Source organism: Aptenodytes patagonicus, chromosome Z, assembly GCF_965638725.1.
Source record: "Aptenodytes patagonicus chromosome Z, bAptPat1.pri.cur, whole genome shotgun sequence".
Lineage (NCBI taxonomy): Eukaryota > Metazoa > Chordata > Aves > Sphenisciformes > Spheniscidae > Aptenodytes > Aptenodytes patagonicus.
The window spans coordinates 1,792,389-1,814,516 of record NC_134982.1 but is presented as its reverse complement, the minus strand read 5'-3'; the positions used below and the strand labels follow the sequence as shown (position 1 = coordinate 1,814,516).

The following is a 22,128-nucleotide window of genomic DNA, read 5'->3' as shown; positions in this document are numbered from 1 at the left end:
TATCTATTCAGTCTTACCTACTAGTCAGTGATGCATTTAAGATGGCAGCAACTTCTGCTGAAACAAAGATTTGTTTCCCTGGGGAAAGTTAATTCAGAAATATTACCTTGATATCAATATAAATTTAAGATATTTTGACTCAATGTTTAGTTTGGAAGGTAATATTTAGCCTTCAAATGTTACCAGAAAACAAGAAGTCCTCTTTTGAAGTTTTCCCAAGAGAACACAAATTTTGCATCAGACCCAGTGGTTTTTTACATGAAAATCCGCTTGTTCTATCAAGCTGTGTTTTCCAAAAAAAAAAAATCTTGAAGCAAAACATATGCTTAAAAATGGCCAGAACTCATCAGAAGCAGGCACAGGAAAACACTCGTTAGTGCCGCAAACTCCCTGTGGCTATTTAGGATGGCAGGACAGATACAAAGAATATCAAATCTTAGAAGAGCAGGAGTGATATTCAACATGCTCCACAGAAGCCTCTGAGGAGCACCAGCCTTGAAGGCTATTCAGTTCTACGGCTGCAACCACTACCAGCACTCCCTAAGTACTTCAGAGGAGGCTGTCTGCTTACAGAGATAGCAAAAGGAAGAAAAAAAATGAACAAGCTAGCAGTTCAGTACAGAACTTGTTTTCTATCTTCCAGCTGTTTTCTATCCTTGTTTTCTATCTTCAATATACAGCGTACTGTCCCAGAGCTGTTAACTTTCAATGCCTAGAGAGTGATCATTCAAACCCTGGGGCAGAGAACCGAACAAAACCAAAGATGCTTTATCTTTTGCAGAACCTGTGTGACAAAGGAGAAATAAAAGTCAGAGTAGCAAATCCAGTATTTGTTAATGGAATGAAAATGATCCCAACAGCACACATAAGCTGAAATACAATTTTTTTAAAAATCAGTAATAAAAAGTTGTCACCATCTCACTGTTGGAATACACTATGAACTGGCCAAAGATTATGGAAAATAAATAGTTTAAGCGTATTTTATTTTTCCCCTTTTTGGCTTTAGAATTTTGACTTTAAGACAGTAGGATCTTTCCACAATCCACAGCCTACAAACTCCATCGTAACAGACTTCAGACTACAGTTAATCATAGAATCATAGAATACGAGGTTGAAGGGACCTCAAGGATCATCTGGTCCAACCGTTCTCAGCAAAACCACGGTCTAGACAAGATGGCCCAGCACCCTGTCCAGCCGAATCTTAAGTGTCCAGCATTGGGGAATTCACCGCTTCCCTGGGGAGGTTATTCCAATGGCTGATTGTTCTCATTGTGAAAAATTTTCCTCTTGTGTCCAGTCAGAATCTCCCCAAGAGTAACTTGTACCCGTTACCCCTTTTCTTTTCCATGTGACTCCTTGTAAAAAGGGAGTCTCCATCTTCTTTGTAGCCACCCTTTAAATACTGGAACAATGTGAAAGGGTCTCCCCTAAGCCTTCCCCTCTCAAGGCTGAACAAACCCAGTTCTCCCAGCCTTTCCTCATATGGCAGGCTTCCCAGTCCTTTGATCATCTTTGTGGCCCTTCTCTGGACCCTCTCCAGCCTGTCCACATCTTTTTTGTACAGCGGGGACCAAAACTGAACACAGTATTCTGGGTGCGGCCTGACAAGTGCTGAGTAGAGTGGGGTAACAACTTTTTTATCCCTGCTGGTGATGCCCTTGTTGATGCAACCCAGTGTCCTGTCGGCTTTCTTTGCCACAGCAGCACACCGTTTGCTCATATTGAGCTTGCTGTCCACCAGGACACCCAGGCCCCTTTCCACAGAGCTGCTCCCCAGCCGGGTAGATCCCAGCCTGTGCTGCACTCCTGGATTATGTTTTCCCAAGTGCAAGACCTTACACTTGTCCTCATTGAACTTCATAAGGTTCTTGTTAGCCCACTCTTCCAGCCTATCCAGGTCTTCCTGCAGGGTGCCTCTCCCTTCCGAAGTGTCCACTTCCCCACTCAGTTTGGTGTTATCAGCAAACTTCATCAGGGTACACTTGATCCCATCATCCAGATCACTTATGGAGATATTAAACAGCGTTGGGCCCAATATCGATCCCTGGAGGACCCCACTTGTGACAGGTTGCCAGTTTGAAAAGGAGCTATTTACCACCACCCTCTGGGTGCGGCCTGTCAGCCAGTTCCCCCCCCACCGCACGGACCACTTGTCTAGACCGTAACGCATCAGTTTCTCTAGGAGGAGGCTGTGGGAAACCGTATCAAAAGCCTTGGAGAAATCCAGGTAGACAACATCCACCGCTCGCCCCACATCAACCGAGCAGGTTACTTTGTCGCAGAAGGGGATCAGGTTTGTCAAGCACGATTTGCCCTTGGTGAATCCGTGCTGGCTTTTCCCAATCACGTGCTTCATTTGACTTGTGATAGACCCCAGGAGGATTCGTTCCATAACTTTCCCAGGGACTGAAGTAAGACTGATGGGCCTATAATTTCCTGGATCCTTCTTTAAGCCCTTCTTGTAGATGGGGTTGACGTTAGCTTTCTTCCAGTCTTCTGGGACGTCCCCCGATCTCCACGACTTTTCAAAGATTATGGAGTCATACAGTTAATAGCCATTTACACCAGCAGATCCCTTCCCTAGATTCCTGGTGGTTCCTTACTCAGGGCTAATTTAGGCTATGATAATAAATACAAACATCTAATGACAGCGTTTTTTAAAAAGTGCCTGAATGACCAAATCAGAGAGAAGAAAGCTGCTGGAATATCTTTATATATAAAGCTCCCCTTTAGAGTGCGAAGAACATTCCAATGAACTAAAACACAGTAAGGACGCTTCCCTACTCTTACAAAGAATGGATCAAGAATGAAACGTAAATGTTCCTTGAACATGGTTCTGGTCACTGGGCATTTTAAGTGTATCTCATGGAAAAGTCCTGAAGTATCACATATCCAGTGAAGATACGGGAAATCATCAGTCCTCCCTTTGTCAATAAGTCGCAGGGCATTTATACAACCTTACCCACTCAGTAACCTGAATTAAGCCACGAACAGCTGAGCTAGGAGAGAAAGGAGGCCCATTCTAGGCTGTGAATATTTCGTAACATCAATGTGTATCAGAGAATGCACTTGCCAGAAAGCACACAAAAAATTAATCTGGAACATCCTTTCTTTCTTGGTGCTACAAGGCCCTCCCCTGCTTTGCTCTTCAGTCAGTCTGTTGTCCAGACATGGAATCTAACATAAAGGCCAGCAAGTATCTTATATATCAACTTTGAGGTGTCGGGCACAAAACAATCATAAGCTTTACCACCTCATTAGGCTCTTTTATTCGAGATCTTCTTTTAAATGTACTTAACTATGTTGATAAAGTTTTGAAAAACTTATATGCTGAAGCATAAGCTCAGCCTGTCCTAGATTTCAGAATCGTTATCCTGATTTGTAACAAGCTCCCTCCTACCATCTCGGACATATGACTGTAGTATTTAACTCTCACGATGCACGGAAGTGACAGCCAGTTTTCTGTATCTCGGACTAGCTTCTGTTATTAAGGGCCCAGGTTCGCTATTACAGTGTATGTGGCCTTCTCCGGAGGTTACTCTCAGGTCTTGCATCCCAAACCCACGTGAAGACATAGCTTTCCCCAGTTATCTCATTTCCAGATTTTCAGCCAGCTAGTTGATCTCCCAGGGAGCAACAACCAAAATATAATTCACGGCGCTCCCAGTCCTGAAGAGTCTGGTCTTCTAGCAAACAGAGTTTTTAAGTATTAAAACCATAGCTCTTTTTATACAAGTAATATGACTTTTAAAGCCTGTGAACTACCAAGAGCAAATGTTTAAGAACCAACAGCAAGAAAACACTACTAATAAAAAGTGCTCATATTTAACACTAAGTAAAACTCTAGGACTTAAGAGTATCGCCATTCAATTGATTAATTTGACTTCTTATGCTAATTTAGCACAGCAATATTCAGTAAAACTGCTTTAGCCCACTAAGTCAACAGGGTTAGCAGTGCTGCCAGGGAAGGCAAACGTGCTGCTCACAAGTGCCCACTCTTCGCTACCGGCCCTCAGTCCTTAAGCTCCGCAGCTCCCCGGCACCATCCTGGCGATGGAGCTCCCACGCAGCAGCAGCCTGTGCTGATCCTTCTCACCTCACCGGCTGCATCACTTGCTGCTAAGCAGCTCCCTGGCCACGTGCTCTTTTCAGCCTTCCTCCCAGCAAGACACAATCCTCATCCTTTAGTTTAAGTACTATTGCCTTCGAGAGCAAGCTAAAATTAAAGACACATTACTCCTAACACAGAAATCCACAAGCCCCTAATTCCAATTCTGACCTTATTTTCAGTGGAGAACTGCTTTACACAACAGGATTGTGTATAGCTCTGCATTCAAGTGATTTCCTTAGTGCTTAGAACGATTTTATTTGTCCTCGCTACTTGCACTCTTCTCGGCCCACACAACTAAGTGATGTGTGCATGTTTTAAAGACGTGTGATTCCACACTACTGTACGCAATCAAGCTATCGATACTGTGCCAACCTCCCCTCTGATTTCTCCATCTATTTTTCTATATTGTTAAATCTATTGAGGCTCCATTTGATTTAGTTCCTTATGTGCTGGCACGCCAACATCTACTCTGTCATCAAAATCAAAAATTGCATATAGCTCTAGTAATAGCATTTAGCTGCAGCAGAAACACAAAGGTATCTTTACATTTAAGATTGGTGTCAGATTAGATGGGAAAAGTCCACAGAACCAGCTTGTCCTTGTCTGAACTCCAATCCCACCTCCCTACGTGTCAGGAGGGAGGTAATACCCGTTTTCCCCTGCTCTTCCAGCACATACAAATATAGCATTTTTTGGAGACAGTCTAATCGAGAACCATCACCGTAAGTGCTTACAGTAACATTTACTCTGTTCTTATGGAAAACATACTCTAGAGTTTCTCAGCAGCAGGGATTCCAGAAGTCTTCCACTAACCAGATCTGAGATGCGCTGCTGAAAGGGGAATTAATTACTAGTATGTTGACTGTATTTGCTGTATTATATTAAACTCAGGTTTAGGGGCATCCGCTAATTCCCCCCTACACATACACCTCTCCAACACATCACTTCCGATAGATCTTTCCCATCTCCTCCTCCCTTCTCAGCAGAAATTAACAACTGTTGAGACAGGGTATTGAGGAATATTGTGAGGGACTAAGCTACAGCTGACTGGCTTGGATCAAGGTTCACAGAGCTTAAGATGAAGACATTCTTAAACCCATGCCAAACAAACTTAGAGAGCATTAAACTTGAATTACTCTCCATTCCTGTCTCATGGTAAATACAGCTTAGTTTTTGGACAGATTAACAGGTACTTTTTCTTACCCACCACTGTGCAGAGCATGACACAGCCAGGCATACCACATTAATTGTTATGCTTTGGTAAATTTAACAGTTTACGGCTACCCACAAGTAAAAGCAGAAGTCCCATTACCATGCTATTTGAAAAGGGTAATTGTCAAGATACCCGAGAAAGCTCAGGAACAAAACCTACTGGGTGATGGTAAGTGCTCAGCAAAGAACCTAGGCTGAGCAAGAGAAAGGGCTGTTGAAAACTGAAAGGTGGGATTTTCAGAAACGACTTATGTGCTTTAGGAAAATAAATCCCCTGAAAACTATAAGCTTTAGAAAATCCCACTAAAGAGAGACATTTGAAAAGAATGACAGACTGGACTATGAAGCAGAACAGAACAAAAATGTGAGTCAAAAATGAATTTTATAATATATTGCAAAACTTCATCCACCTAAGCACGACTAGAAAGAACAATGCACCTATTTGTTACTTTCAGAAGATACCATTCCCCAGTTCATCCCAAAAGAGAGAAGCTGGTTAAAGCATTTATCTAGCAGAGACACAAAGGTTGTCAGTCTTAGCCTTTCATGGAAATGGAGGCAACTCAACAGCGCAGTTGCAAAGAACATAACTAGATGCTGGTCAGGAAAGAAGATACAAATAGAAGCTGCAAAGCAGCAGTCTCAAGATAAATGATCTCACAGACTTAGTGTGGGAGAAGACAGTTAATAGGGAATTGTAAAAGCCTGCCTCAGGAGGCTAAGATTTGGATGTAAAGACCACTGAGAACCACACCATACTCCTGGGAACCACACCATACTCCTTTTACATATGTACCTTCCACAGGACTAGCATTAAGAGGCTCAGAACTATTCAGAAGGTGTATCCCACAACTGAGAAAAAAAATAGGTGCTTGTCCCTAGTGATAAGGAAGCACAGTTGTTTCTTAACCATGCATTTACAGGAAGTTATTTAATGTTTTCCCAGCAAACGTGCTGAACCAAAAGAGGAAATTTTGCATTTTACTCTGATTATGAAAGAGATTTACCATCATTACATGACCAAGAATAGTTCAAGTTAAACATGAGTCAAGCTGACAGTTATTTCATTAGATGTAAACAACTGCTATGATCTCCCTGAAGAATCTGTAGTACAAAAGAATATATGCTGGCACCTTACCAGATATCGCCAATGGCAAACTTTTCCTTAGTACTGCTTTCCTTAGTGAAAACAGGTGCTGTATTCTGATACTACTTCTTCGTGCAATGTGTTTTCTGGATGGTCTTAAAATGAAAGCCAGCTTCACAGAAACAGTACGAAAAGGTAACTTCTAAGAATATTTAATCCTTTTGTAGTGAGCTGCCTACGAAGTCATGAACCAGAAGAGACACTGAACTGGCAGCATATTCATAGAGGTAGAGCTGCTCCAGTTCAGAATCCGTGTCCTTCCTGAGTTGCCAGTACTGTCCGACATCAAATTTAGAATCTGCTTTGTAAAAACAACTGAATGACTGATAAGACAAAAAAGGAATTTTGTTTCCAATAAATAGTAAACATTGTCAAATATGCTAAGAAAGTTTCTCATCCTGCCCTGTAACAAAGCAAGAACAGTTCACCTTCTGAAAGCATTTCAAGCTGATGTTTAAGAAAATAAAGCAAAGTATAATCAGATAATTTTAGACCTTAACATTAGCTCTGCAGAAGCTTCAGCTAGCCACCTAGGTCTTAGAAAAAAAAGTGATAGTAGTGGACTTTGGTGCCGAGTGAATTCCACTAAGTGGCAAGATCCAAGTGTGGTCTTCGGATACCCTATGCAACCTAGAATTTAACTAAAAATGTGATACTAAAGGCAGCGTTCATCCCATGTGTTGATTCATGCTAAGCAATACTAAGAAAAATTGGATGACAGGACTGTGTCCCTTGTCTTGCCACACTCTGGCAATTAGTCAGTACAACAAGAAATCTCTCTCTTCACTCAAGTCCTAACCCTGAAATTCAGTGCTGAAGCCCCTGCTTTTAGTACCCAAAAACGGATGCGTCTTTCTTTGAAAATTAACAGTGCAGCTATTAAAAACCAAAATCTTTGCCCATATGTGAATAGATCTACCTGTGTCCTTCATGTATCATATCCCAACCTCCCACTTTAAGAGAGTGCATTAGCCACAAAGCTATATGCTATAGGGGAATATTCTTATTCTCCTTTGTCGGAATTACTTACTTTTTAACTGAGATCAACAAATTAACTAAACCAGAAATGGGAAGGAAGAAAGCCAATATTGATCATGACTATAGCTTACTGTTTAGGGCACTCTCCCGGGAAAGAAAATGTGGATTACGACTCATACCTTAGTGAATATTTTATATTACTATTTTGACCACAAAGAAAAAACCCAGGTTTTCATTTTTTCAAGTTACTGAACTAATCAACAGGTACAAGAAAAATGTTCACGCTTCTCTTCCCTTATCTCCAGGACTGCACTGATCCAGGAAGACATTTACTGTAATTGAACTTGCTTTTTGTTTTACTTAAGACTTTATGAAACTTACCTAATGTCATCATCTGTGACTATGAAAGCTTTGCAGAGGGGTTGAGATGTATTAAGCCAGACAGCTGGGTTCTTCTCAACAGCTGCAGAGAGCTGCCCCGTGATGGGTGCAGAACTGGTGTGCAAAGCACTAGCAACAGCTGATAACAGGGTATCGTCATTGTTACCTGGGCCAACTCCTAAAACAAAGATAACTGAATAGTTGCCATTCACATTCCATATGTAACTTCCAGTGGCAGAGCTCTTCTCAGTTTGTAAGGTTATGTACACTCATGATATAATTGCCACTGGATACATGATTGTATAATCTAAACAGTTAAGTGCAAGTTCTTAAAAATGGCTTTGTAATAGCACAGTTCTCATTTAAGTATAAGTTAGCATTTCAAAAGGCATCTCATTTCTAAAATTGGCTAGGTTTTTCGCTTACACTAACAATTACAATATCATCAATTTTTTAATCAAAATGATTAATCAAAATGATCACATCATAAATTTATCAGTCACATATTGAAATAGTTTCTTTGCAGCTTCATGGTACTAATCCACACCAGCACAGCCTTTGCTTTAACACTCCAAGGTATGAAATTAATTCTGGAAAATAAACACCGGAGATTTTTACAACACTCAAATTCCCAAGAAAATCTCCCAAGCAGTGGAACAAAGTTATTAATTTTGAACTATGACTTGAACATATTTTAGATCAACTTTCACCAATAAGAGTGCAGTTCTGAAGTGTGGTTTATATTAACTATATAAACGAACTAAAAATAAACATAGTTTTGGAGACTGAGGTATTTTGTCAGCAAAAACATTTACAATTTGAAGTGTACTTAATCTGTCTGTAAACTGAAAACTTGTTACGAGCATCAAAAACTCTGCCCTTTTTAAGCACAAACAACTTTGTGGATCTAAAGCAACTGCAGTAAGTGAACACAATACCTTGAAGACCCTTAGGTAGCTCCATGGATTTTATGATTTGTTCACTGACATCCGATGCGCTGAGGCCTTGTAGCCTCTTCTCCCAGAAAAGCTGAAAAAGAGAAAACGAGATCGCTCATTAGAAATAGCAAAAAAAAAAAACCCTAAGTCAGCTCATGGAAATAAACAGCATTCATGATCAAAACAGCATCAGAACAATAAAAGACAGACAGTGCCTAGCAGCTTGCAGAACAGTCAACCTAACGGTCACATAAGCTACCGAAAAGGTAATATCCTATCTGCTGATGGAGTTTTAGACATCGGGAACATGCTTGTATGGAATTATGCAGCGTGTATAATTCCAGCTGGAGACAGCTCTGCACGTTGGAGCAGAACAGCTGCACCAACACTAATGCTAATCAGCAGCTATACCACTTCAGACCTATGCTGGCTTGATGACCCGGCCCTTTCCGATGCTGTATAGATCTCCTGACTTATCTGGAAATAGAATCAAATCTTTCCACTTTTAGGAAGATACATGAACTAAATTCACATTCATTGTACTTTCTATTGCTTTGTTTATTAGCTGGGAACATGTTTCCATTTCTCACAGAAACCAATTTCTTGACCTAAGAGATTTTTGTTTAATGATACAGATTTCCCTACTCACTCCTATCTCACTGGTCTGAAGATTCATCCTGAAGTTCTGGGCTGGAGATTAGCCACACCTATGCTTTAAAATGGGCCTTTTCTATTTAGCAAGATAGCAATGAAAGCTAGTTAAAAAATTGATTTCCATTCCACGGGAAGCTACATTTAACAAATAATCTTAATAAGGAGGTAAGCAAGAACGTAGCTATGCAATTTCCTGTGGAAAGGACATTCAGAAATAGTTTGATTTTTCTGCAGGATACGGGGGGAGGAAAAAAAAAAATCTGTTTCTTTTCATGCCTGCAAAATCTGAGACAAAAAACTAGACAAGCAGTTATTCTCATTCCTAGGAAATTCTTTGTTGCAGCTGGGTACCCAAAAGTCTCAGTTTAAGATAGGGCTTTCAAATGTCACATTCTGCTCTAAAAGTGGAACTGAAACAACTAGAGCATCCTCTTTCATCTTCTGTGGAACCTATATTGCTAATCATACAACATCATAACTGAAGCTGTACATCAGCGATTCTTATTCAGGAAAAAAAACATTTTTTCAGTTACAAAGGTAGTAAAGGCAAAGAAAAAAGCAACAAAGAACATCTACCTTAGCATTAAGAGTATACTACTGACTGAAAATAAAACATGCAGTTATGCCAGGAAAAACACAATATTCTCCACAACACAGCTGTACAGCTTTATAAAGCAGTAGGTTGAATGATACTTGCATTGCCCGAGAGATTACTATGTCATTTTCTAGAGATCTGCTTATATAAGCACTCTTCTCTGGACAATAGGACACATTTGTAACCGAGTTAGATCTAAAGTGGCTTAGAAAACCCACACAGGATCACCTAAGTAAGCTCTACAATGTTTTCACGTGTAGTCGTGTGACTACATTTCACACATTCTTGACAACTCCGTGATTTGACAGCTTTTTGAAAATACCTGTTGCCTCCTGTGCCTCATTTTACTAGAGCCACTTAAACTTCAAATGCTTCCTGTAAACTGACTCCTCACTCTTAACTAGTACTAATTTTCAACATTCCAACCCAGGTTTGAGCTATATTGCTAGTGAGTATCAAGGCACCTCTTTTATCTTGTTAAATGTTAAACATTTAGTACCTCCAGTCATTCACTCCTGCTGCTTACCACTATCGCTAAGCCCCCACCCCAAAAAAGCACTCCAGAGGTCTTGTAGCAGTCCTCACAGCTCCGTGGATGAAGTGGAAGTGCCTTAAAGCTGTCTAAAACGCTAAAGAAATCCTTCGTTACAAAGGCAAAAACAGCAACTCACTAGCCAAACTCTAAAAGGAGTATTAGGATTCAGGTAAATGAAGTCAAAGTAAAATCCTATCAATTCAGTATTTCATCTCTGGGTTAGCTTCCCATCTTCATAAAGTCTCTACAAAGCTTATTCATGTTTTCCACTGTTAAAAGAATTCACCCTTCGTTCCCCTTTCCCTCTCCGTTTCATCAACTTTTAGAGATAAACAAAAGGCCCATCAACTCCAAATCCAAGCTATGTTTTTATATGCTACAGTTAAACATAAGAACATCCTCTGTTTATTCAGGATGAAATTAATTGGTCTACAGCAGCAAACACATCACCAAATACCATCAAATATTACTGGGTTTTGATTCTTCGGTTCCCTGCTCAAATCAACCCAGTACACACCACAGAGGGAACGAGGAATCAGGAGAACGTTTTGGTTACAGAGGGTGTATAGGAATGCAAATGCCTGTGTGGGAGAGAGAGGTGCTTGAAGAAAGACAACTAGCACATATGAAAGCTTAGAAGATTTGGGAAGTGTAGTGCAATATTGATTGGGTGAAGCTTCCAACACCAGTACTCACTCAGCTCTTTAAGCACTGATTGCAAATGCAGGGAAAAGTCTATACAACTGTCAACACCTCAGATGACTTTGAGGTCAATGCCAGGTAGAAAAAAAGCACTTGGCACTTAGACACACCTGTTAAAACCAGACTGAAGTGAAGCATATTCCTAGCACAAAGCTTTCAGCACCATTATATGTAATTATTTGCGAACGACAATAACTGTGCTCCAAATTTTCATCTCCACTGAGACTGCACAAGTCACTCTTACTAATTTTTTGCTCAGAAATCAATCACGTTCCTAGAGTTTTATTAGGAAGTTTGTTCCCCAACCCTTTATGGGTTCTTAGGAGTCCCGCCTGAACCCCTGCATGTTTTCCTGTATCTTACTGAAGATTCTGAGCTGGACCAGGCCTGGACAAGTATTTCCCTACCAGCTGCACCAGGAATAGCTATTAAGGGACAGAGAGAGAGGGAAGGAAGCTGCTAATACAAACTCAGAAAAAACTTTGCTGTTACTCCACTTACATGATGAAGATGCAACCATTCCACAGCAACGGAAGTATGCATTCAAGTCACTGAAAAAGATCATGCAAGCCTTGATGCGCAGAATATCTGCCTCTGAGGTTACAGCCCTAAAAATAGCTTATATTATTTAACTTGCAACTCTCTCATCATTAGTGAGACAGGGAATAGAAACAGGGAAAATAAAGCTCAGGTTCACAGGCTTTGTGCCCCACTACGCAGAGAAATAGGCACCTGAATTAGGAGCAATTCATAAAAATACCATCGAGTTTAACAGGCATCAGCATGCATAGACCACAGCCTAGGCAGACTGCCCCCTTGGCATTCGTCTCCTGCCCAAAGCCATCTGGACTTCATAAAACAAGCAGCAGCCCCTCACACAGTGCAAGCGTCTGCAGAGACAGCCACTCAAATTCAGTAAATGACTGCCAGCAACAGAGGCCACCTTCTGCATAGTAACCTTATATCATCTCACAGTTAGAGGTTTCCTTGTAAAATGGAGTGAGCTAGCCAGACTCTGGGCTTTTCTCAGCTTGAGTACCCTGAAGAGTACCGTAATCCCTGAAGCACAGGGCAGGCTGATACAGTCCAATCTTCCTTCCTCCTGCTGAGAATGCACCAGTACAGCCAGAAAAGCAAGATTCATGCCTCCAGGAAAGAAGCATTAGCAAACATGAGACCCTGTTACTCAGTAATGAGAATCCTGATGGGACCAGGATAGGAAGGAATGAGAGAAGAACTGGATTTCAAGATTCATCACTGTTATGATGTGGTATTTCATTACTAATGCAAAATGAATAACCATTCTGAGGATTCATCAGTCAGTTATGGATATTCATCCTGTTGGAGGATGAAAAACGGCTCTATTTCAGTTTTGCTTGAAGTAGCGGTTAGGGAACACACACTGAAAAGAGCCTAAAACCCAGGTCCTTCATATACCGATGTTTGAGCGTTCTAGATTCAAAAAGACCCAGCAGCCAAGTGCTCCATTTCCTAGGCAATTTATCAATATGCATTATCCCCAAAGTGACCTCTTATGCAATAATCTCCTTGCCGAGCAAGAAATGTATCCCTTATCACTCAAACTTACTATCCTAAGGGCAACCCTGTTTTTTTCCTGTGACAGAGGAGGCAGCATAGGAACGCAATGCCAAGGTCCCCAGGGTGGAGCAGAATTTTCACTTCCTTGTTGTTCTGAAACTCCATAATGGCAGAGCTGTACTACAGCTGTGCTTCTGAAGTTCTTTGTTTGGGGAATTATAAAATATTGCTTCCTCCATAATTGTTTCTTGTCCAAGAAAAGCTATTTGTGACTAATGGTGAACTATAATCTAACCCGTAATCTCTGTAAAAACACAATCTCCTAAGCAACTATTATTTCTCATTCAGACAACAAAGAAATGATAGATTAACCTCTCTATTGCAAGAACCACCAAATACAAACATATTATGAGCTGCTCCTTTTCCTGAGATAAATAAGTCTATTTGCAGTTGCTCAAGCAATGGCAGCCTACAGGAAATTTTTGCTGGAAAGCAAATTCCATTCCAATTCTATTATTTTTAAAAGAAAAGCATATACGTTCTTAATATTCAAACTTCTTGGAGGGTGACTGATTTATACATAAATCAATCAATCAAGAACCTCAAATTTCACCTGTCATTTACTATTTACAGAGTATTGAAAATACTGTAGATGTCAACAGAATGATGTACTTGACAGGACACACAGAAGAAAGGACGACGATTCTGGTGTTGGTGAGTTCAGAGATTTGTTTACTGAGGTGGTTGCTTCTACACCATACAGCTACCATATAATTCAGAAGCGTGATGGACACAGCAAGTTTAAGAGCACAGTCACAACTCCAGGTAGCTGCCTTGGCATCTTCTCAGCTCTCTGGAACCACATTTATTTCCACGCTGCTTGCAGATGCACTAAAACCTGGTATGCGAGCTGACTGAAAGTTAGTCATGTGTACACAAAATACAGTCAACATATCTATACTGTACTGCAGACGCAGACAGCCTGCAATTTTGTTATGTTTTAGAATGTGTTTTAAAGGCTAAGTGAGACCAGAATGCCAGTAACCATTTGGGAAACTGCTCAAGTGATTGACACTGCTGGCAGTTCAATGAGGAAATCTGATTAAAGAGAGGTCTTTTCAGTGTCTCCATGGAAGAATTTAAAAGGAACGAGAATTTCTCCAGAATACTAGAAAACTTTTCCTCTTTTTATATCCAGCTGCTGAGTTGCTCAGCTCTGCTGCATCCATAATTGCCAATCAAAATTTCAGTGCTCCTTCAGTTGCCTGGGCGAGGGAGATGAAACTTAACAATCTCATTGGGTTCCTTCCATCCTTCTTTTTGATAGTTCTAATAGATATGAACCAAGAAGCTTAAGTTTTCCAACCCTATCTAATTCTAGATTCCTTTAAGTTGATTCACAGGAAATAAAATAACATCTATCTGACAAAATACAAAGTGCTAAGAGCTAAATACGTCTTTCTTGTTAAGAACTGTTCACAAGAAGACACACATAAAATGACATCCTGCAATTTTTCTTGTAAATTAGGCTTTTTAGACTGCATATATCCTATGCCAAAAAATTACTATGGTCAGATTTAATTTGTTGTATATAATCCTAGTCAGTAATCCATTACGATACAATCCACTGCAAATATATATGACAGTAAGTACTAAAGAGACTTTCAAATCAATTTTAAAGAGTACTTCTGGCCTACAGATAGATGATGTTATAACTAAATACATCAGGTTTATCCTAAGGTGTTTTTAAAAAGTAAATCCCCTCAGATTTATCCTAAGGTGGTTTTTAAAGGTGGTTGTCTGCCACAGAACTAGAGGAATCAGATCACATAATTCTAACCAACTACCTGATTTTCTCAAAATGAGCTTTGAAGAGAAGGATGGCCTTCTTTTAAACACTTGAGGTATGTTCGTGGAATGTTTTTAGCCAAATGTATCACGAAGATGCTGAGGTCAATGCTTTGCAAATTCAGCGTTATGATTACCACTTATATGAGCATCAGTTCTACCAGTATGGTTTCAAATAGCCCTACCACCACAATCAACAGTATACAACAGAATTAACTAGTGATCAGTGGGTCCTCAGGAGTCAAGGCTCTCCCAAAGCAATACCTCAGGTATCATTATGTTCGGGGCGCAGCGGTAAATGAGCGAGTTTCCTCTTTACCCTGAAAAAGGTCAATAAGCGTGGAACAGTGTGAACCAAGAAGCTCTAACACACGAAGAAGAGGGTAAGTGCTCTACATAGGACACAGACCTGGACCTTTTGGAGGCACCAAGTGAGTGTAGTAACAAAGGGCAGTGAATCCATAAGAAAGAAGTTTGATTTGCAGCACCATTCCATTTGATCTAGTTAGGTACAGAACACTTGACAGGCAAGTAACTCAAGTTTAAGTGATTACATAAAAGATTTACTGCCTGTAATAGTTTCAGATGGTTACAGGACTTCCTCTGCTTCACATTCACTCTTCTCATTGAGAAATACTCAAATCCAGATGCACAAGTGGAGCATTAATGTGCCCTGAAGTACTGCTACATCTAGTGGCCGTTTTGCTAAACAGGAAGGAGGGAGAAAACAATGTGGTTTTAAGACAGTACTCAACACCACCTAAGAGGAAGATGACAGATATAGTTGCATGATTTTTTGATTCATCGTTAATTCCAGTTTCAATTTCAGCAATGCTAATCTGACTTTTTAAAATCCAAACCATTACCCTTAAATTCATCAAGAATGTATCATATCTTATCAAAACTTACTAAGTCTAACAGTGGAGAGGAGGCTAAAACAAGGGGGTTTGTTGTTTGGTGTTTTTTTTTCCTTTCCTTGCAGGGCCCACTAGCAATCTTTCAGGATTCCTTTTCTTACACCGGTTTATCAGTGGACTCTGCGAGGGAAAAAAACCCCAAAGCCACAGAAATAGTAAGAAAACCTATCTTAAGTAAGCTTATGGACAGTCAAAATATTTTGAGCAGGTTGATACTTCAAAAAGAGATGTTAAAGCACTTTGAAGAAAGCTGCAATTGAGGCTATTAGATCTGCTATTTAGGAACTTACAGATACTCCTATCATTTGATTAGATATGAAGAATTTGAGAAATCTCCGTGGATTGACTGGTACTGGTATTTGAACAAAAGCCACATAGAGGAAGAAGACTGATAGTTAAGAGGAGAGAAGTCTAGTGAGTACCAGAAGACCCTTCACAGAATGCACTTCCTATTTCCAGGATTCTCCAGAACATTTCCATTTTTTCTTGGGTAAAGTTCTCCACTCTGATAATCAGTAATCTATAAAACCTTTAAGAATGGTTCTGAAAGCTTTAAGATGCTGTCTTGCAGAGCTGTTGCTTGAAAAAGGCTTAGACAACCTCATGACACTTTTTGTGTGCAACGAACTAGCATGCTGAATATATGGAACCAGCAGCTGCCACAAAGATCTGTTGCTCTAACTGACAGATTTACCTATACGAAGATCATAGGCAAGCTGTTATTAGTTTATCTTTCCAAGAACTACCACAGGGTTTACTGCTTAAAGAAGAGCTGCTGCCAAATATCTTCCCTGCCAACACCAATAAGCATGTCTTCTCACTCTCAGGTCACGAAAAAAACCTACTGACTGCCAAAGGAACTACAGTACTCATTTATTTTGATCTCTACATAAGGAGGCAGGCCAAAGAGAATTTTCAGGGAATTCTGGTTAGACTGTCTTTTGAAAAGGGAGATACAATAGATATAAGCCGATAAAGCTTTCGGAGATGGATATCTAGAACTACAGAAGCAAGAATCCCTTAAGGGATTTGGGCCAAGGATTGAAGAAACAGGGAGGAATGACACTGGAAGCGGTAACTGAATAAGCTTTATATACAAATAGGCAATATAGTCAGTGTTTCAGCATTCACTTGAATATCCAACACTGATATATTTGCAGTCTATGTACGGGAAAGTTTGCACACCTGAGTATGAGAGAAGGAGAAGACAGTGACACATGTAGGGATTATTTGTGTAAGGAAAATATAGGCTTTATCTGGAGGGGAAGAGAATTCAAATACATTTGCAAGGCTGCATTTGTCCAACAATTGTATCTCAAGTGACAGGTGCTCCACATGGTGCAGGCTTTATTAAGAATGAAGCTTTCCAGCAACTTCAGTCCTCACCCTGGCTTCTCTACTTTATCTCAACAGATCACATCAAGAAAAGAATTGTTGCTTTTTGCAAACCAAGCAAAGATTGTATCTATTAATATTTACGCTCCAGCTAGCGAATAAAACATCGGAATGAACTGCATGCTATGTTCAAACAAGATGTGCATGTGCGTGCATCTATGTATGCATATATGAAGGGTGCACACATGATCAATGACTGGAATTCCTCCATACTTTTGGTTATTAATACCAAAGAAATATTGATAATTGTATGATGGAACTCTGCGTGTAAAGAAACCAGATCACTGGAAATTGTTTATGAAAGCTGTCAATTTGCTTAAGATTCTCCAGTAACTGACAGCATACTACCTACATTAAATTGCTTTGTTCCAGATTTTTTAATGAAAATTTTACTGAAAACTCAAATTTTATATAAAAACAACTGTAACAATCTATTCTCTCCCTTCCCCAAGTCTCCCACCTATGTCAATCATCACTACTCAAAACCACGACAAACCAGAAAACAGCTCAAGGCAGCATTCTAGCTTGGAGAAAAGCAAGAGTGAGACACACCAAGATTTTGTTTTGCTATTAGATATGTAAGGTTAACTATTCCACATTCAATGCAAACAGAGCTACCATTTCTTCTAAATGAAGTATGTCAATACAGAGTAAGAATAGTGTTTAAAGTGTCCTCTTCCAAAGATGAACTGTTGCAAGCAAGGAGAAAGGAATGTGATTGAAAAAGAATGCTGACACAGTGATCAGCAGACGATGGTTTCTTGAAGATCTTGCTATAGCTTAATCTGTTAGAACCTATCTTAAGGAGGCAAAGATTTAACTTGGGTAGGTTTGAAAATAGCCTATTCTGCAAATCTTTACTGGATAGTCATTCTCAAAAGACAAGGGATGCATTCCTGAAGATTTCAGTCACTATGTATTTGAAGAAAAGATTCTGGAAGAAAGAACACAGGGAAGAAATAGGCAAGCAGGAAAGGGTTTGGAATCCATCAAGATATGAATTGCCAGACATCCATTTCTCTTGCCACAAAGGTGCCATAACTTTCATATGCTTTGGTGATTATTACTGGTTCAGCAGACATGACCAAAAGGAAATTCCTGACACATAAAGTGTAGTAGTTCAAAAGGAAAACCCAAAGAATGTGAAGAGAATCAATAGACACATGCAATTATGCATCTTTTAGATCTGAATGTGATACACTTACATGGCCCCTGTTGAACTTCACGGGACCAACAGTGAGGTTAGCTGAGGCCTTCAAATCTTGCTAAAAGACATCTCAACAAGATGATCCAATACGGCTCGATATTTCTTCTTTTTCTTTCTCACCTGAATTTAGAGGATGCAGAGTCTAAATTCCTTATGTTATTTCTTACAAGAACAGCATTCAAGATGTTTGAAAGTGCAATATTAGAGACAGCTTGAGTTTCAAAGGAAATGTTGTTAAAAGTTAGTGACATATGAGTGTACAAAAATTTGAACATGCCTCTGCATTTTCTTCTCATCCCTGCACTCCTAAGATACAATAAGGTGTTTCAATTTGATGGTAGTAATGCTATGACTCAAAAAACACAAGTCAGACTTAAAAACAATACCTCAATCCAATATACACTACATTATCTAGCCGATCATTCGTTCATTAACTAGATTTCCGTTTCTTCTCAGCTCCCTCCTCCTCATAAAAAACAAAACCAAAAAAGCATTGTGTGAACAGGCGATCTGTCATTGATAGAAAGAAAAGCAGCTAAAGAAGAACTTGTGTAAGATGAGTTTATGTTACTGTGTCTTATATTTATAGTAGTATTACAGTGAAAAAGAGGGATTTAAAATACAAATTTTATTGATTTTCCACAAAGTTCATTTATATAGGAGAGAGAGATTACTTCTTGATGATAACCATGTATTTTATAAACTTCTATTAAGAAGCTGCACATGACTTTTTTTTTATATTTGACGTCCAATTGTGACAGTACAGCATATATCTGAATTTCAAGAGGAATATGGTAATCAAATATGAATGAAGTTTTGGATTAAGAAAAATTAATCTCCATATGAACTGTTATTTCTGTATTTTTTTTTAAATTGTATGTATTGCACACATTTCTATAAGTAACCTTCAAGATTGGAATTCTCATCTGTAATTGAAGCACAGCTGAAAACAAGCACAATTTCAGCTTGTTTCAACTTTCTGAGCAGTGACAATGGAAACAGACTAATTCTTACCTGTCGTGGCTGCTCTGTCACTCGCTGTGGATCAGATCTTACTTTGTTACTAGGATGATTGGTAACTTTGGTGACTGGTTGTTTGAAAATTGATGCAGTTTGTCTGATTGGTAAAGTTGTATTTAAGTCTGGTTTTCCCTGTTAAAAAAAGAAAAAAAGTGAATTAACAAAAATTATACAGAAAAATTACACAAATTAACGTTGGATTCACCCTCTTCTACTGATGTGCAAGAGAAGGAGTCTTTTTTGGAGTAAAGATTTCCCTTAAATGCTGTACTTAACTAACCTTTGCAGTCATCCATTCTAAAGAAAAAAAAAGGTAACGCTTAACTGGTTCCACACATTTTCACCTTCTTGGGAAGACTCAAACAGCTTGAAAGTCCATCTTTTCTTTTGTTAAAATATATACGTTAATCGTGCAAGTGACTTACATTCTGAAAAGAGACAGCTTCGCCATCAGATGTCAAAATGAAATCTCTAAAGCTTCATGAAAATATGTTTGTAGCCAACAGCTTATAGAGTTCCAAGTCTTAAAGAACAGAAACTTCCTACATAACTTTGGTCACAAATTTCCTAAGCGATTCCTACATCAAACAATTTTTAATTAAGTGCAGTAAATTATTCTGGAATGAAATTAAAACTGTATCAACTTTAAAAAAGTCTTTTGGCAAAGCTAGTTTTTATCAGGTTTGTGAACTGATGATTCCCAGGCATCAGATAGAACTTTACCAATAATACCTTGTCACACATCAAACCCTTAGGCCCTTGGAGATACTAGTGCCTGAACCCCTCTCTGTAGCAACAACCCCAGAAGTATTTGGGGTGGGGGAATGGAATTCTCCCATAACCCCCAAGATTGATGAAGAAAGAAACAGATACATCATCAGCTACACACCATTCCAGCTTTTCTAAATCTGTCTCTCTATCCAAAAGCAGACTGCCAGTCTGAAGTGCTGTGCCAACAGAACAGCGCCTTACAGCTTTTTGTTTGTAATCCCATTTCCTCCAAGTCCTGAAGACATACTTTCAGTCTTTTCTGCTCTTGCATTTTGTCTGGTATTTTTCCTAACAACAGAAATCATTCCCTTTTTTTTTCCCCAAGGATACAAAGGTGTGACTGAGAAGACGTGATTATATCCACACAAGACAGACACCGAAAATAAATATCCCATGATACATATTTTCCCAATGAACGTGTATCAAAACCCATGTTCTCTATTTTGCAGGACAGTGCTAAGCACTTCAACACATTAATAGCCATATCTAGTTTCTGATAAAGAAAAATGGTTAAGCTTTTGCTTTTTAAAAGTTTACTTCTACTCATTCAAAAGGAAGAAAAATAAGTTATTACGTAATATTTCAGATCTCAGAAGTTTTATAATTGGCTGTGAGATCATAGCTCAAAAGTTACACAATGAACATCGATACTAAACTCCATCGAAGGATCATGTTAAAAGAGTTTTTCATTAGGATTTACTTAGACTCCTAATTTTGTGACAAAAAGCAGTCTCTTGGGCTTAGAAATGGGAATTAAATCTCAATCTTCAAATCCTCCATATTTAGATTATACAGTTTGGACTACACGACTTCATAAAAGAGACTATGTTAAGAACCAAAGACCGCATGCTTGTTTAAAAATCATTTGTTCCTCTGGAATTCCAGATGATGAAAGTTAGAATACTGACTATAGATATTCTGTAATGATCTGTATAAAAATGAAATTAAAAATATGGCAAGAGGCTTAGGCTTATTAAGCAATAAGTCTTCTCTTCACTGCATCTGTCTCAGATTAAATTCTTATTTTAAAAATACGTATCCCTCTTTTAGAGCTTTGCTAGAGCAATCTGACAGGGTAGTTCCTCCATCATCAGAATGTCCTGTATTTTAGCATACCTCTGCTATTGCAAGATGGATGGCTCATGAGAAAGGGAGTGTGAAATCATTCTTCCTATACGTGTACAGTGCATAATCTATAAACTACCAATAAAGAGAATATCATCTCTGCACTCCACAGAAAGTAATTTCCATTATGAAGACCATTCTACAGGCAAGCCACTTAATCCCAGAATACATCCTTACACACTACAATGGTTATTATATTGGCTGCTCCTACCCAACTATTTGATTCATCTGTTGGGTGGGGGGAGAGGCAAGAGAGGACCCTCTTTCTATAGCCTCTCCAGATGACACGGCGCTATTAGATCCTTCCTGGTAGAAAAAATGATTAATTCTTCCATGTAATTCTAAGGAATGTAATTGACAGGAAGGAGCAACAGAATAACACTTTGTATTTCTCTAGGCATCTCAACATAACCTAAATGAAGGGACAGTTTTAAAATTTCAGGCCTCAATTTTTCATGCAGATGGCAAAGAAGGTGATTTATCAAGAGTACTATGCGTATTCCTAGCTATTCAACAGTATGACTCAATTCATACACTCACTCGTTTATAAGTTAGTGCTGTAGCATTTTGGGAATCCTTGCTTAATACTGATATGCTCACCCTCTCATAAGAGCCAGAACAGTTTTCCAGACCAACAGAAGAAATATGCTAGAACATACAGGTAAATTCTGAAAAAGTTCTAGAAACCTGTCCTTTTCAATGGAAGCGATTCTGATCACAGGTCTCGATTCCTACCACTCCTTTAAATATACCTTGTTATTTTACAGGTCCCCTTTCTTCATCATTTGCAGGTATCAGTTAACTCATTAAAATATAATAAGGCTAAACCCACAAATTCCAATGGAAGTTTTCCTCAGAAATTCAGGCACTTATTGTTTCTGGTTTATAAACTTCCAGCCAGAAACTAACCAGTCTCCATGTCTTGCAATATTACTGCTTTCAAATGGGAAAAGCAGCACATCTTCAGCTCCATCCCTAACACATTGTTGATTCTTGTCTAACTGGGACCAGGGTTTCCATGGCCAGAGCAAATGACAACAGACCACGAGTACT

At 39.2% G+C, this 22,128-nt stretch overlaps 1 protein-coding gene across 1 annotated transcript in view; it reads right to left on the bottom strand.

The window, feature by feature from the left end:
- LOC143172834 (methyl-CpG-binding domain protein 2) overlaps positions 1-22,128 on the bottom strand; it is a 44,259-nt gene that overhangs the window by 3,584 nt on the left and 18,547 nt on the right. The window contains exons 3-5 of the mRNA XM_076362655.1: positions 19,174-19,311; positions 8,768-8,858; positions 7,830-8,007 (exon numbers count right to left, since the gene is read on the bottom strand). Of these exons, the coding sequence (XP_076218770.1) occupies positions 7,830-8,007; positions 8,768-8,858; positions 19,174-19,311 (407 nt within the window). The remainder of the gene's footprint in view (positions 1-7,829; positions 8,008-8,767; positions 8,859-19,173; positions 19,312-22,128) is intronic.